This window comes from Alexandromys fortis, unplaced genomic scaffold (genome assembly GCF_014885135.2).
Source record: "Alexandromys fortis isolate MF-2015 unplaced genomic scaffold, M_Fortis_MF-2015_v1.1 scaffold_73, whole genome shotgun sequence".
In the NCBI taxonomy this organism is placed as follows: Eukaryota; Metazoa; Chordata; class Mammalia; order Rodentia; family Cricetidae; genus Alexandromys; species Alexandromys fortis.
In genome coordinates, this window is record NW_026067959.1 from 5172710 (window position 1) to 5187873 (window position 15164).

The 15164-nt window shown below is 39.1% G+C and overlaps 1 protein-coding gene across 1 annotated transcript in view; it reads right to left on the reverse strand.

The window, feature by feature from the left end:
* The window catches only part of Itga1 (integrin subunit alpha 1), a 142828-nt gene that overhangs the window by 73749 nt on the left and 53915 nt on the right, over positions 1–15164 (reverse strand). The window contains exons 3-6 of the mRNA XM_050152810.1: positions 6136–6248; positions 2872–2960; positions 2644–2755; positions 1796–1923 (exon numbers count right to left, since the gene is read on the reverse strand). Coding sequence (XP_050008767.1) covers positions 1796–1923; positions 2644–2755; positions 2872–2960; positions 6136–6248 — 442 coding nt within the window. The remainder of the gene's footprint in view (positions 1–1795; positions 1924–2643; positions 2756–2871; positions 2961–6135; positions 6249–15164) is intronic.

Genomic DNA, 15164 nt, shown 5'->3' on the forward strand with positions numbered 1-15164 from the left:
ATGGAGGAAAATTTATAGTTTGTGGTAGATAAAAACCTAGTTTCTTTCTTTCTTTCTTTCTTTCTTTCTTTCTTTCTTTCTTTCTTTCTTTCTTTCTCTCTCTCTCTCTCTCTCTCTCTCCCTCCCTCCCTCCCTCCCTCCCTCTCTCTCTTTCTTTCTTTCTTTCTTTCTTTCTTTTTTTACTCTCTTTTTGTTTTGTTTTTCAAGACAGGATTTCACTGTAGATTTGGGGCTTGTCCTGGAACTAGCTCTTGTAGACAAGGCTGGCCTTGAACTCACAGAGTTCTGTCTCTGCCTCCCAAGTGCTGGGATTAAAGGCATGTGCCACCACCACCCTGTTTAAAAGTCTAGTTTCTTTAACTGATTTCAAGACGTTCCAGTTGGGTATTTGTAATATCACTTTTCTAGTATGACTTCCTAGGGAGTTTCCAGTCTTGGAACACAGCAAAACAGTTCACATTTAAGGTTTCATTCCCAATTTAAATTATTCTACCATCATTTCTTTGGTAAATTGTATGTATACAATATAATATATGTTATAAACACATATGTATTTATATGAAACAGATTAAGCCTCTACACATGTGCAGAGACACATTTGTAAACGTGTATAACTTAAGTCCTAATTTTAATGTAGACAGGATAAACACTGATGTCATCAGACAGCTCTGTCTGTGCTTCGGAAGTTTCTCTCAAAGCCATCTGGAAAAAGGGAGGGAAGAACGGGGTCAGCAGAAACACAAAGCCTAAGGCTTCCTGTGCTCACCTATCACTGCCCTACTGTGCCACAACCTTTTCAACTCTGACCTCAGCGCTGACTTGAGCCTCCTAAGCCCTGAGCTCACCCTAACAGCTTACTTGCCTGTTACTCATTGCATCTATGTGGGTTTTTTTTTTTAAAGGTATCTGAATGGGTAAACGTATAGACACTATATTAATTCAACACAAACTCAGTATCTGCGGTGGAAGAGAGGTATGAACAGTTCACCTCCTTTATAGACTATAAAGGCAATGAGCTTAGAATCTGTACACCAGAAAATAGCAACTATTTCTGTGGCTAGAGCCGGATATATTTCCTTGTATTTAGGGACAGAAATGACTAAAACATGGAAAACAGACTTTAAGGAGTAGCTGGAGGTCAATTAGTAACACGCTTCATTTGTTATAAGAAAGGTGACTATAACATGAAAATCCTCTGAGATTTCATTTCATTTCTCCAAATGTTGAAACCTTGCTCTGAGTCCACCAAAGGGTTAAACTGTCAGTTTACAGAGATCTACAGAGATAAGCTGCATCAAGATTGGTGTTCACATTTTCTGTTTGGTAAATAGGATCCACAATAATGTTCTTTTCCATAAGTAAAAATAGGGACAAAATTCATCCTTCTTTATTTTTGTTTTTTTTATTAGTTTATTTTCAGAATATCATGTTTTATTAAAAATCTGATTTTTTTTGTCTTTTTAAAAAGTAAGATCTTTTTTTTAAAAAAAAAAAGTTTTTTTTTTTTTTTTTTTTTTTTTTCAGGCCAGGACGCCTGTGTAGCTCTGGCTTGCCTGGAAGTGGCAATGAGACCCAGGCTGGCCTTGAACTCACAAAGATAAACCAGCCTCTACATCCCAAGTGCTGTGATTAAAGGCATGGTTTAGCACACCCAGTCAAAATCACTTTGATTCAATTTAACTCACAAATATAAACAGTACACATCTAGTTTAAGGGAGTTACCCAAACACATGACCAGTCCAAAACCCTGGATTTTAGTTTTAAAACACCGAAATGAATATGTGGAGTCACACACCTGTGTCTGTTTAGGGCCAATATCCATCCTCTTAAGAAGGTCATTTAAGAAAGCGGTCACACTCTCCCAGGGGTAGATGCTGTTGGAGCCGTCTAGAACAATGACTATGTCCAGCTGAGTGCTGCATTCTACGACAGAAAGAAGTGGTGTGTGAGCTTATAATCTACCTTCTTCGGAGTAAGTAAAGTATTTTCCTGGCTGGAAGAAACTCATATTAAAAGCTAACACTGATGTTATACAAAGTGGACCCACTGTTTTTATATTATTTTAGAAAAAAGAATAAGTGAAGTCAGAAATACTGCACTTGGTTATAATCACTTTGTGATACCCCCACCCTCCTTCTGAGACAGGTGTCTTTGTTTAACCCTGGCTGTCCTGGAACTAGCTCTGTAGACCAGGCTCACCTTGAACTCAGAGATCTGCCTGCCACTGCCTTCCAAGTGCTGGGATTAAAGGTGTGCCCCACCATGCCCGGCCTTCTAATTTATTTTCATTAATGATATGCATGTCCCATTTGAGAATGTTCTCATCACCGGTTTGATACTGTTTTTATTCTGTACATTCCCAGAAAAGTTATTCTCCTCAAAGGGATTCACCCTTTAAACAAAGCAGCCTGACAGCATTAGCCACAAAGTTTAAACATGATTAGCAAGGTTATTTACACTAATAGCAATTCCAAAAACAGGAGCAAAGTTTGGTTATATACTGGCAAAGCAAATATTTGCCCAAGTTGGTAATGCGAGCAGATGACAAAACCAAGAAGCCGTCTGGTATGCTCTTGTGTATACTTAGAGCTCACTTGTTGCTCATGTTTTCCAAGGTGCAGGAGCGTTGCATAAAATGTGTACCTTGCACAGGTGCAAAGGAGTTCACAACTTGAAATGTAGGGCTGACGTCAGAACAGATTCCAGTTGTATAATGCAGATGTCCACATCTGTAGGCGTACAAAGGCCCACATGCCTTTAAAACAATAAAAAACAACACCCTTTAAAACTGAACCTCATGTAACAAGTTTCAAAGACATACACAACTACATTCCCATTTTTTATAAAACATATCACTCTATTCTTTCTCACCAGAAATCCTCCGTTTGGGTTGGTGACTAAAGTTGATCCGAATGTCATATTTTCTTTTATTTCTGTGACGTTGGGAATTGATGTGTTCACTACAAAACAGAGCAGAATTTCATGAGTGTGAAAAATGTAACATCATATGAAGTGATGTGTCTCCTCATTAAAACATTCTATTTGCCTTGCTCATCTCAGAGCGCATTCTTGTTCTTGTTCAGCTAGATAGACTTCCTGGCACTGGGGAATATAATGAACAAGTCAAGGCTGAAGAGCTGGCTGGTGGCCCAGAGACTCTGTCTCTATCACTGTTTCAAATAGTTTGGCTGGACCTCGAAAGAATGCAGAACTAGGAGGGCCACGAGAACGCGGGATTGGTTTTCACATGTTTTTGCTAACTGAAACAAATGCATTAGTGAGAGTTTCTTAAGAGTACAGAGATAATTTATGTTCTGCGTTATAAACAACCAATGGCAAAATTTGACCCCTGGGAGGAAAACTGAATATGCATAGAACAGAAAATCCAACAAAATCTCTTTATCGTGACTTTCAATATCATAGGGACGTCATGAGAGCTGCAAAGAAGCTGGATCAAGAATAGAGAAGTGTCCCGGAAGTTTGGATGGAGGAAATATGGTGAAGGGACTTCATTGGATGTTCCAAAGAGGAATGCTGGGCCCCACAGCATTCCAACCTGACAAAACTGACAGGAAGCGCTGCTAAAACATTCGTGGTAAAAAACTAATAAGAATGGACATCAAAAGTGAAGACTTTTAAATTCTGCTTGGAGAGAAGTGGATAAATATTTGAAAGCAGCATGATTCAAGCTTAAGGAAGACTCTTAGCTTGGCTCATGTCCGCACATATTCTTGCCTACAGGCTCACAGTCAATGGGGAAACAGGTTCCTACATGGTCTGTCTCACTTCCTGTTCTGAGAACCGGGGTTTGTTCAAGCATTAGGTCTGTCTTCCTTTGAAAGCATCCTTCTTTTTCCTTTCTAATTTTCTTCTATTGAAAATAGATTTTTTTTTCATACAATATATTCTGATTGCGGTTTCACCTCGCCCAACTCCTCCCAGACCCTCTGGGCCTCCTGTTCCATCCACACCTTTTCTTTCTCTCGCTGGAAAACAAACAGGAATCTAAAGAATGGTAATAAAATTAGATAAGGCCAGATAAAACAAAACAAACAAAATGAAATAGGACAAAACAAACAGAGGGGCAAGAGCCAAAAGAAAAGCATAAGAAACACGCAGACACAGAGACACACATGCTCACACACAGGGAAATACCATAAAGACACAAAACCAGAGAAGCAATATTTGTGCAAAGGCCCTGTATTATGTATTATTTTGTATTATGTATTACATAATTATTTTGTATTATGTATTAACATAATACAAAAGCCTTGACAAAGCATTATGGGTCAAAGGACCTGCAAATGAAAGCATTGCAGATTAGGCTACTATGTACATTGGTATCAAATGACCTGTATTTGGACTTTAAATGAGGGCTGTCTAAGAACCGTATTGCTGGGACAATTAGAGGCTATTGAAATGTTTCTTAGTGTTAAAATTTCCAGGCTAGTTTAAAAACTATTCTGGTTTAAAGGAATGAAGGATAAATTTTAAAAAGGGGGAGGAAGAAGCAGGAACCAGCCATCTGAAGGCATTGGGAAGTGACCTCAAGCTGGCAGGTGCTACAGAAGACTCCTAACATGGGAAAGTAGAAACTGAGGCTGGACTCCTTGGATCTGTGCTTCATTCTGTTTTTTTTCTTTTCTAAAGAAAGACTCTATTGAAAGGAGAGAGGAGATGAAGATAAGTGAAAAGAGAGGAAGTGAGGAGGAGGAAGGAAGGAGAAGCAAAAGGAGGGGTGAGAAGGAAAAAAGGAGAGAGAGAGAGAGAGAGAGAGAGAGAACACTTAATTCATTTAAAGACAGAAACAGCTTTATCTGGACAGCTAGTAATCCATGACTTCAATTACTTTAATTAGACATGTTTTTCGTTTGTTCAAATTTCCCCACACACCTGCAAGGTTTTAATAAAATCAAATCATGTGAAAAAAAAAAAGAAAGACTCTATTAGGTAATAAAACTCAGACAGGAGTCCCAGGCCTACTGTCTTGATGAAAATGAGGGGAGAAATTTAGGGTCAATTTACCAAAAAGAGCAGGGAGTATCTTGAATAGGAGTCATAAGAGGTCAGTTATATGTTTATGTATTCTGTCCATCCATCTGGATTGCCTGGATAGGCAATGTGGACAGCAGAGTCCACACAGCCTAGTGAAAATGAAAAGAACCAAATAGAACTCTAAGAATTCCTAGCAGGAAATAACTGGGAGTGCTCTCTGCCAAATATATTGACTGTTAATATTTTAAAAAATTAATACCGCTCAAAGGAACATAAAAGACTGAGTTTCTATACATATAACTAAAAATATAGTGCAGTTTGTGTTGCAAAAGTATGAACAACTAATGAGAAGCCAAAAACTTTAATCCAGTGTTAAGGAAAGGTAGCAAACCAGACGTTGAAGGCATACTTGATGCTGCCGTTGTCAGGCTGGGATGGTCAAACAGCTAGCCTGTGCTCATGCATGCACAGGAGAAATAGTCACAGTGAAGAAAGAAATAAGAAACTGAAAGCCAGAGATCTGAGAAACATGCATTATCTATAGTGAGCTTGTGGGGATATAGATAATTTCATCATTTTAGTATTGCACAGATACTGAACGAATTCTAAATCCTCTCTAACTTTTGGAGGAATTTTCTAGTCATACTACAACCAAAGTGATATTTTATCAAAACAAAGCTATGTTGACATAGCTATATCTCATATTTTTAAAATATCTATTAATAAATCGAATTAATGTAATTTTTGTCATTCATTTTCCCTTAAAGTCCCAGAAACTAAATTGCATTTTGTGGGAGGACTGTGACAGAATTTGGCAAACTGCTTGTTTTCAAATCTTGAACAATGGTAAGAAGCAAAGTTACAAAAGGAGTAAGCAATTTGGATTCGACGAATTGTTTCCCAATGCAGTACAGAAACCAAGTGAGGGCGGAGGGATCCATGGCGTTATTATTTGTGAATTTTAGACAGCAACTGTGAAATGATTTATTACTTTTAATACTTTATATTGATAAATTAATATTTTATTTTCATATTTTATATTTTTAGATTGATAAAATAATATTTTGTGTCACTTGAAAGTTTATTTTCTTCGGTGAAACTATGGGCATGAGTTAGGATGGACTATTTGATTTAACATACCTGGTAAGTCCAACTTCACACAAGGCATTGACCTTTCTCTCCCAACGGGGCACTTATAGACATCTCCGGTTCTTGCTTTGGGTTGACCAACTAGAGGAGAACCAATAAGAACCCTGGAAGTTGAATAAAACAATTAAGAATATTAAGCATAATGAGGCATTTGTTTTTAATTGTTTTATGGTAAATTCTGAGACAGTTGACAGTTATTCCCATAAACATCACAGTATTGTGGTGACGCTGTTAGTAATTTAATGTCATCTAAAACAAGCACGGTATCACCATCACGTTTCAGATTTCTAGTGTTGCTCGAAATCTTAGCAGTCAGTCTGGTGGGTGTAGAGGAAAGGAAATCTACAGAGACTGTTTGAGTACAGCCATTAGAAATGAGTAAGGGTCCCTCATGAAACTTAAGGTGGGGCTAGAGAGATGGCTTAGCGCTTCATAGTGCTTGTTGCTCTTACAGAAGACCTAAGTTTGATTTCCTGCACCCACACAGTAGCTCCCAAATATCTGTGAGTCCAGATATTTGGGGGATCTGATGCCCTCTTCATGTCTCTTGAGGACTATGTGCACATAGTATACAGACAAACACACAAGTAAAACACCCATACACATAAAATAAAAATAAATATTTTAAACATTAAAAAGAAGTACATATAAAAAAACTTGTCAGGTACATTACCATCTGTTGCAGCTTTACCATTCTGGGATAGACATATAGAGTTGAAGGATCTTAAGCCAGCATGTACAGAGATACCTACACATCCATGTTTATTGCTACACTATTTACAATAGCCAGGATATGACACTGGCTTTGATGTTCATCAGATGAACAGATTAAAAATATATAGTACACACACATACACACACATTTACACATACACACATAAAGCATATACACATATACACATGCACACACATATATACATACACATGCACACACATATATATGCACACATACACACATACATACACATACATACACACATACACATGCACACACACATACACACACATAATGGAGTTTTCTTCAGCTGTAAAGGAGAATTAAATTATGTCCTTTGCTGGAAAATGGAACTAAATATCATTGTGTAAATCAAAATAAGCCAGATTCAGAAAGATAGGTATTTACTATTTTCTCTTGTATATGGAAACTAGATTAAGATATCTCTATATTTATATAGATATTGACAAATGACATGAAAGTAAAGTAGAGGCGGAACCATGTAGGGTAGAGCAAAATTGTTAAAAAAAATAGGAGGGTATTAAGGAGAAAGACAAATATTAGGTTCTCTCTGTTATGGAGAATCTAGAGCTAAAAGATGTACATATGATAGGAAGCTGCGGGGACTTGTTTGGGAGCAATGGGACCAGCAGGGTGGGAGGGGGAGAGTTGAAAAGAGTGAAACCATATGAGTAATGTAGTAGAGAGGTCGCTTGTTGGTTCCCAGCTGCCCGGCTACATTAAACCTGAAATAATCACACAGAAACTACTAATTGAAACACTGCTTGACCCACTAGCTCTTGCTTCTATTTGGTTAACTCTTACATATTAATTTAATCCATTTCTATTAATCTGTGTATTGCCACGTGACAGTGGCTTACCAGCAAATTTCGGAATGTTTGACTCTGATGGTGTCTCTCTGACTTCACGCTTCTTCTTCCCAGCATTCAGCTTAGTTTTCCCTGCCTACCTAACTTCTGCTCTGCTATAGGTCCAAAGCAGTTCTTTATTAATTAAGCAATAAAGGCAACACATAGACAGAAGGAACTTCAACACCAGAATAATGTTAAATGACAGATATGTATAAGCAGTGTACCATGAATCACCATTCTCTATACTAATGAAACATAATTTACATAATTAAAAAGATGCATATGAGAAGTCATAGATTTTGCTTTATTGTTTTATTTATCACCACCATATTTATTTCAGGTAAGCCTACTACCCTGTTGCTTTATGAAAACAAACAAGTATAAATGAATTTTTTCCCATGAGAAACTGCCAATTTCAGAGAAAGCAGGAAGCATAAACATGAGATCATTCTGGGATTTAAAATGAGAAAGTCTTAGACTATAAGGACTTGGGAAAGAAGGATAGTTCTAAGTCCCAGGATAAGATTTTGTGTCTTTTTAGACACTGATAAGGAAAATAAAGTTATGTTTCAGCTCCTCCCTGCTACAGGCAGCATTCAGATCTGTGCCATTCACTTAAATAGTCTCCCAGAATATCTTCAGGAAAAGACACTTTAATATGCATGATTGTTAAGGCCCCTGGGTGGATCCCCAACTGATGCTGCCCTTAAGGGCAAACAGCTACATTCAGTCTCTAGGACGCTATCATACACTGTAAAACTCTGAACTTCAAGACTGTCTGAGACTATGTTCTTACAAGCTCAGAGACGACACAAAACATACTAAAGTATTTAAAAACCATATCTATATATAGTTGGGAGTATAATTATGTTTCAACATTCTAAAATAATAAATATAGATTAACTAAAACTTAATAGGAACTTAAGTAAATAACTTTACCAAGCTGCCCATTACTGTCTCCATTGGTACAGGATGTGGGAAGCCTGATTTAATGGGAGTTCATGTGAAAAGTCATGGAGGATTTGGTTGACAGCACAAAAGCATGGGCCCACAGGGATTTCAGTGCCAAATATGCTAATGTGACCTTAGGATCCATTTCTGAAAATAGACGGTCTGGTCAAGGAACGCGATAGCCCCTCTGTGTTCTGCCCTGGTCGTGTCTGGAATCCTCACTCTAAGTGGAACATAGGCACAATGGAGTGCATTTAGGAGCCTGTGACTCAGATGGGGAAGAGTCAGGCCATTCTGTCAGGGGAGAGATGCTCTGGAAAAAAAATGGTTCATTTAGTAAAAAGGAAAATGCCTGAGAGAAGGACTAAAAGAGTAGAGGGTGTACAAATGGCTCAAGTAAACACTTCCATAATTTTAAATACTTGCAAGTTTGTCATACTAACAAAGGATGAAAATCACATTCTATAAATTCTTTGTAAGGGCTTGTATTAATATAAAGAAAGTTATAAATTATAAATATCAAGCTATTAAGCAGAATTCCTTAAACTTATAGTATGATGTACTGACTGAACAACCTCTGATGGACACAAAGACCCACGAGAGTATTACTTTTACGCTACAGTTCTTCTAGGAAACCATCATTCAAAATGGTCTAAGAAAAGAAAAAAGCTTAATACACAAAGGCAATACTAAGGGAAAATTAAGAAATAAGGATAACAGCAAAAGTAATAGATTATTGTAGGCACAGTCTGTAAAACCTTGTTTTACAGACGTTAATGAGTGTATACAATAGGATGAAAATTTCTCTGTGACCTAATTCAAAGAGAAACCCTAGCTAATTTACGTGAAAAACTGGTTTAATTTAAAGGAGATGAAACCAAATTACTAAACTCATTATGGTAGCACTGATAACAGCCAACAATTATTGAGTGTATGCCATGTGCCAGACACTGTCCTAAGTGCCTTCCATACGCCAAATAATCAAATTCTCTCTGTAGAAGACAGAATGTGCCTTAGTGATAGGCTTTGTGCGTTCAAATTGTGGCTGCAGTGTTTACTAGCTTTCTGGTTTAAGATAAGTCAGTTACCCTGCTTGACTCCTAATTTCTTCACGTCCAAAATGATGGCAGATCCTTATCTCACACGATCATCATCGCAAAGGTCAACCAGAGCTGAGATGCGCAAAAGGCTTAGAACAGCATCAAGCTCATTATGAGCTACCTAAATATCAGATATTTCGGTTGCTGTATCTTTATTTCAGATTAATAACAACTGAGACCTATGTAACACATTGATCTAAAAGAGGGTGTGGAAAAGCACAACTTGTTATAGCGAAGATTCTAAGATTAGTTTCTTTTACAGTATTTTGTTTTCTGCAAAATGGCTGCATAAATTGATGGTTAAAAACAGGTTAGAGAAATTAGTGTACCCTTATTGAAGCTATTTATCATGAAGCTGGATAAGTTAATGCTTATTAAAAAATGGGGCTGGAGAGATGGCTCAGTGATTGTGAGCACTTGCTGTCCTTTCAGATGGTTAAAATGTCCATAACACACATCTGGTGGTTGTCAACTGCCAGGAACTCAAGCTCTTGAAGATTCCACTCCCTGTTCTGTCCTCTGCAGGCAGTAGCACACACACTGACATACACTCATGCGCATAAATGAAAGAAAAGGAGTCTAACTAGGTATGGGGGGGGGTGTGTCCTGGTACCTGGGAGTTATCAGCAGAAAGAATGAGAAATGATAAGTTCCAGGCACGTAGTGAGTTTGAAGCCTCCTTGAGCTATATAAGACACAACTGAAAAAAGACATAGGCATCTCACACAATACATTTCATTTGCTTTAAACACCTGAGGCTTTGTTGAAAAGGTAAGTTCAAATTTATTAGCATAGCCTCATCTCCTTGATTTTTAGCCAAGCTACTGGAAATAAAGGGGCTGTAAGCTCAGAGTTTCCACTCTCGCCTGATGTTCCGGACCCCTTTCCTTCTGTCTCTGGTGCCACTGGCTTACTGATACTGTTCACACAGGAGCTAAGCAATCTTGCACCATCTGTATTTGGTTGAGGTGCTAACTGACTGAAGTCAAATGAATGAACCCAAGGGGCAGAAGAATACCATAAACCTCAAAATCTTGAGGATTATAAAATCAATGATTCTTTAAGTCAGGAAGTAGTGGGGTGATTGGTTATCCAGCAACAATAAATGAAAACAGGAAAGACATTTCCTGTTCCTCGGGCTTTTACAACCTTTCTTTCCCTACCTCCAGAGTGCTCCCTAGGCCTTGGGTGCAGGGGTTGTGCTGTCCTGTGTCACTTGGGCCTGGGCTTCTAAACTCGGCATTTTGACCAACTGTGGTTCACTGTGGTTGTCTCTGATGCAACGAGAAGTTTCCTTAACACAACCTGAAAACTGTATCTGTGGTAAGAGCTCTGAGGAACAGGAAATTTACTGTGAGACTGTGTCTTCTAGAGATGTCACAGAACCTACATCTGTGAAGTCTCACCAACATGGCTGCTTAAATATGACCTGAACAAGGGCAACGACAGCAGACATGTACATGTGGGAAGGGAAATCTCATGGGGCCTCAACCCCACAAAAAGAACTGTAGGCAATTGGAATGCTGAGAGCAGGAGAGATAGGCTTCCCCAGGGAGAGTACTTCAAATGGTTATTTAATACCAACTAGTCACCCTGGAAGGGAAAAATTATGTATGTGTGGCACAACAAATGACAACGGAATCCTGAAAAGCAGGTTATTAGCAAAGAAGGTGTGAATGGCAAGAGAAAAGGAAACAGATAAAGCACGCAGCCCAGGGAATGTGCCAGGGCAGGAGAATGGAGCCTGAAAGGACATGATGGGAGGTCTGGGTGCCGAGGACCCAGCAGGAGCCGACTTCCAGTGCACACTGGAGCAGGTGGGCTAAGAGTCCGTAGCAAATAGAAGGAACTGGAAGCTGAACGGATACAGCAATTATAGCCAAGGTATACTATGAATTCCGGGGAAAATGAAGATCAAGCTATGTGAATTCAGGAAGCGGTGGAACCTGGTAGCTGACGATTGAGACAGGAAGTTTGGCGGTGGCGATCTATGGTAGAGAAGGCAGCAGCAGGATACAGCAGGGAAAATGGTTATTTACTTTCCTGGAGACTGCCTCCTCAGGTAGCCGCATGCTGTTCTTGAATCATACATACCTTACCACTCTAAGCCTAAGTCGGCCTCATTTTTTTCCCCAGGCTACATAAAAATAACAAGATCTAAGGAAAGCATCATCACTGGGTTTGTGGAATTCCAGCGATCCCATGTCTCAATCCCGTTATCTTTTTTCCTCTGGCAGTACAGACCACATTCTGTCATAAAGTATAACTTTCCTCTTTCTAAAAATTATTTATTTGTTCTGTGTGCCTCCTTCTCTAGTAGAACCTCAGCACCCCAGTATCAGTAAATTTTTTTGTTCACTTATATATCCTCCGTGCAGGTGACAATTTTAGATACATATAAAAAAGGGAATTTAGTGCTGTACCCATAGATCATTGCCTGGCCCAGCGGTCATCAGAGAGGCCCATCCAGTAACTGATGGAAACAGATGAAGAGACCCACAGTCAAACATTAGGCAGAAGTCGGGAATCCTGTATATGTGTGTGTGTGGGGGGGTACAGAAGGGGAGATTCCCAGAGGTCAAGGCACTACAAGGAAATCCACAGAATCAACTAACCTGAGCTCATAGAGGCTCACAGAGACTGAACCACCAAGCAGTGAACTTGCATGGGACTAACCTAGACCCTCTACATATATATAATAGTTGTATAGCTCAGTCTTCTTGTGGGACTCCTAACAGAGGGAGCAGGGGCTGTCTTTGGCTCTGTTACCTGCTTCTGGAACCCCACTGGGTTGCCTTGTCCAGTGTTAATAGGAGAGGGGTGCCTAGTCTTGCTTTAACTTGCTATGCCATGGCTGGCTGCTATACAAGCAAGGCCTGCACTTTTTTGAAGAGAAGGGAGAAAGGAGCGGGTAGGTAGGGAGGGAGAGACAGGATGAGGAAGAGACTGGGAGGAGAGGGGGTAGGGAGGGGAAACTGGGGTAGGAAAAATGATCATAAAAAGTACTAAAAAGGAAATTTAAGTGAGAATAATAAAAGGGACTGTGATCTTCACTACTGAAAATTTTGAGTCAAGTTGACTTATTACACCTTTGCTTCTATGAATATGTTTGTTGTTTTTGTCTTTGATTTGAGACACGTTCTCATTCTGAAGCCCTGGCTATTCTGGAACTTGCTATGTAGACCAGGCTGGCCTCAAACTCATGGAGTTCTCAGCTCTCTGCCTCATGAGGGCTGGGATTAAAGGGACGCTTCACCATGTCCAGCCTAAATTTTGATTTTATATAGAACCATTGAAATATCTTGCCTGTAGGTGAAGAGAAAAAAATACTTTGGATATCATTACTGTTCTCTAGAGAAACACCTAGTGAATCCAAGAATCTTTAAAACTAAAAAAAAAGAATTCTTTTCTCTATGTAAAAGTTCCAGTCATAATAAAAACTTAGTGAGTTGAGATGAAATGTGTTATTCATACTTGTAATCTTTGTTATTGTGACCATTGCTCCATTACTTTGAGGAGTGGGTCATGTCTGAGGTCATTCTACAGAAGAAATCTATAAAGAGGGGTTTTCCAGAATTACAGTATTCCAGAACATCCCTTTTAGCTTACTTCTTCACTGATGTCTGATAGAGTCAACCAAAGTCACTCTCAGACTGTCCTAGCTCCTGTCCCAGCCACTTTTGTTTCTGTCTTTCTTTTATGAAAGGAGTAACTGTTCAGTGACCTCAAAAATGAAACTTGAACAGTGACCCTATTAATTATAGTGATTTTTATAAGAAAAAAAAGGCAGAATGCTATAAATGAAATGAGCCAAAAAAAGAGATAATTTTGGTAAGAGGACATGTAATTTTTGAAAGGCACCATAAACAATGTAAAGTGAATACTGTGTTAAACTCTACAAGAGAAGAACTTGAGGACGTCTTCTCCCTCTGAGCTTGAATAAGTTTTATCCAAAAGATACACATACTGGACACAGCCCATCAGCCACATAAGTCATAGTACCCTTTCCTAGCACAGTCTAGGGTCCTGGGGAGGGGAATCAAAGAACAGCAGAGTTTTGATACACTTTGAGCTGAGGATTGGGTTTGGGGGATCTATCTGTCTTCATCCTGACATCTACTGTGGAAGAACACATCCAGTGAAGTCATTGATGCCTCGAGGGTAGCCTGGACAGTCATTAAAAAGCCCAGCATGGAAGAAATAAAGGACCAAGACAGAATAGTGGAAAGCCCCAAACCGCATCTTGCATTTTCCGGAAAGCTTATGCTGGGTCGTGTACTGTTTACCAGCTTTTCTTCAGACTGAAGCTATTAGGCCAAGCATGCTCTTCTAGATCCTTCCAAAGGGCTTTGCAATCCCTTGGATGCGGAAACTCATGCTAGCTCTGATGAGCAACACCGATCTTAATCAGAGGTATGATGTGTTCTGGTACTGAGAAAACATGTGGTTTCTCGGCAAGAGTCATAAAGTAAATTTACACTTGACAGTAAACTTCTGAGAGGTAAAGAGGACATAAAGCTGCTTTCGTATTGTTTTGATTCATCCCGGAGAATTTAAGCAATGTTTTTCAATCACAGGGGACACACGTATAGGGACCCAAGAAGAACCATTTCCTTCTTTGTATAGGGACCCAAGAAGAACCATTTCCTTCTTTAGGCATGGTACAGAGGTAAGATGAGTTAGAATGGATTGTGTGTGTGTGTGTGTGTGTGTGTGTGTGTGTGTCCTAAATTGGACAAGTTTCTAAAATACAGACAGTAAATACTTATGAAGATGTTCACCCTGAAGAAAATTAAAACAACAGAATCTGTGTTCCTCAAAGCACGTCAGGTATTCCATAGCCTGTTCCCCAGCGTAAGCCTGTGTCCTCTCTGATTCTATAAACACTTGCAGGATATCCAAACATCTTTCTCCATCGCTAGTGCCTGGGTCTCTTTAGAGTCATAGCTGGCTACCGTGTCACCCACTACAGATCAGGAATTCTGGGATAGCAGTTTTCTTATTTGTAAATTCAGTTATTCATATCCTTTTGGTTATTTTGGTCTTTTTACTTTACAATAAAAATCTTTAGAAATGTAGGGTGTTAAAATAGAAAGAGGCAGCTGATACCCATATGCATCCAAAATGCTCACAAGCCCCCATATACATACTGGCATATAAATTCTAGTGCTAACCACTAAAACAGCAGTTATCAAAACTGACTTTTTAAGATATTTCTAGTAAAGGGGAAGGCACAGAGAGGCTTAAGGTCCATTTCTAGTCCTGCTTGTAGCAGTTCCATTACTGTTGTGAGACAATGGTCTTTTACCCTGTAAAAATTTGTTACTTGTATTTTAATAAAACTCTGATTGGCCAGTAGCCAGGCAGGAAGTATAGGTGGAG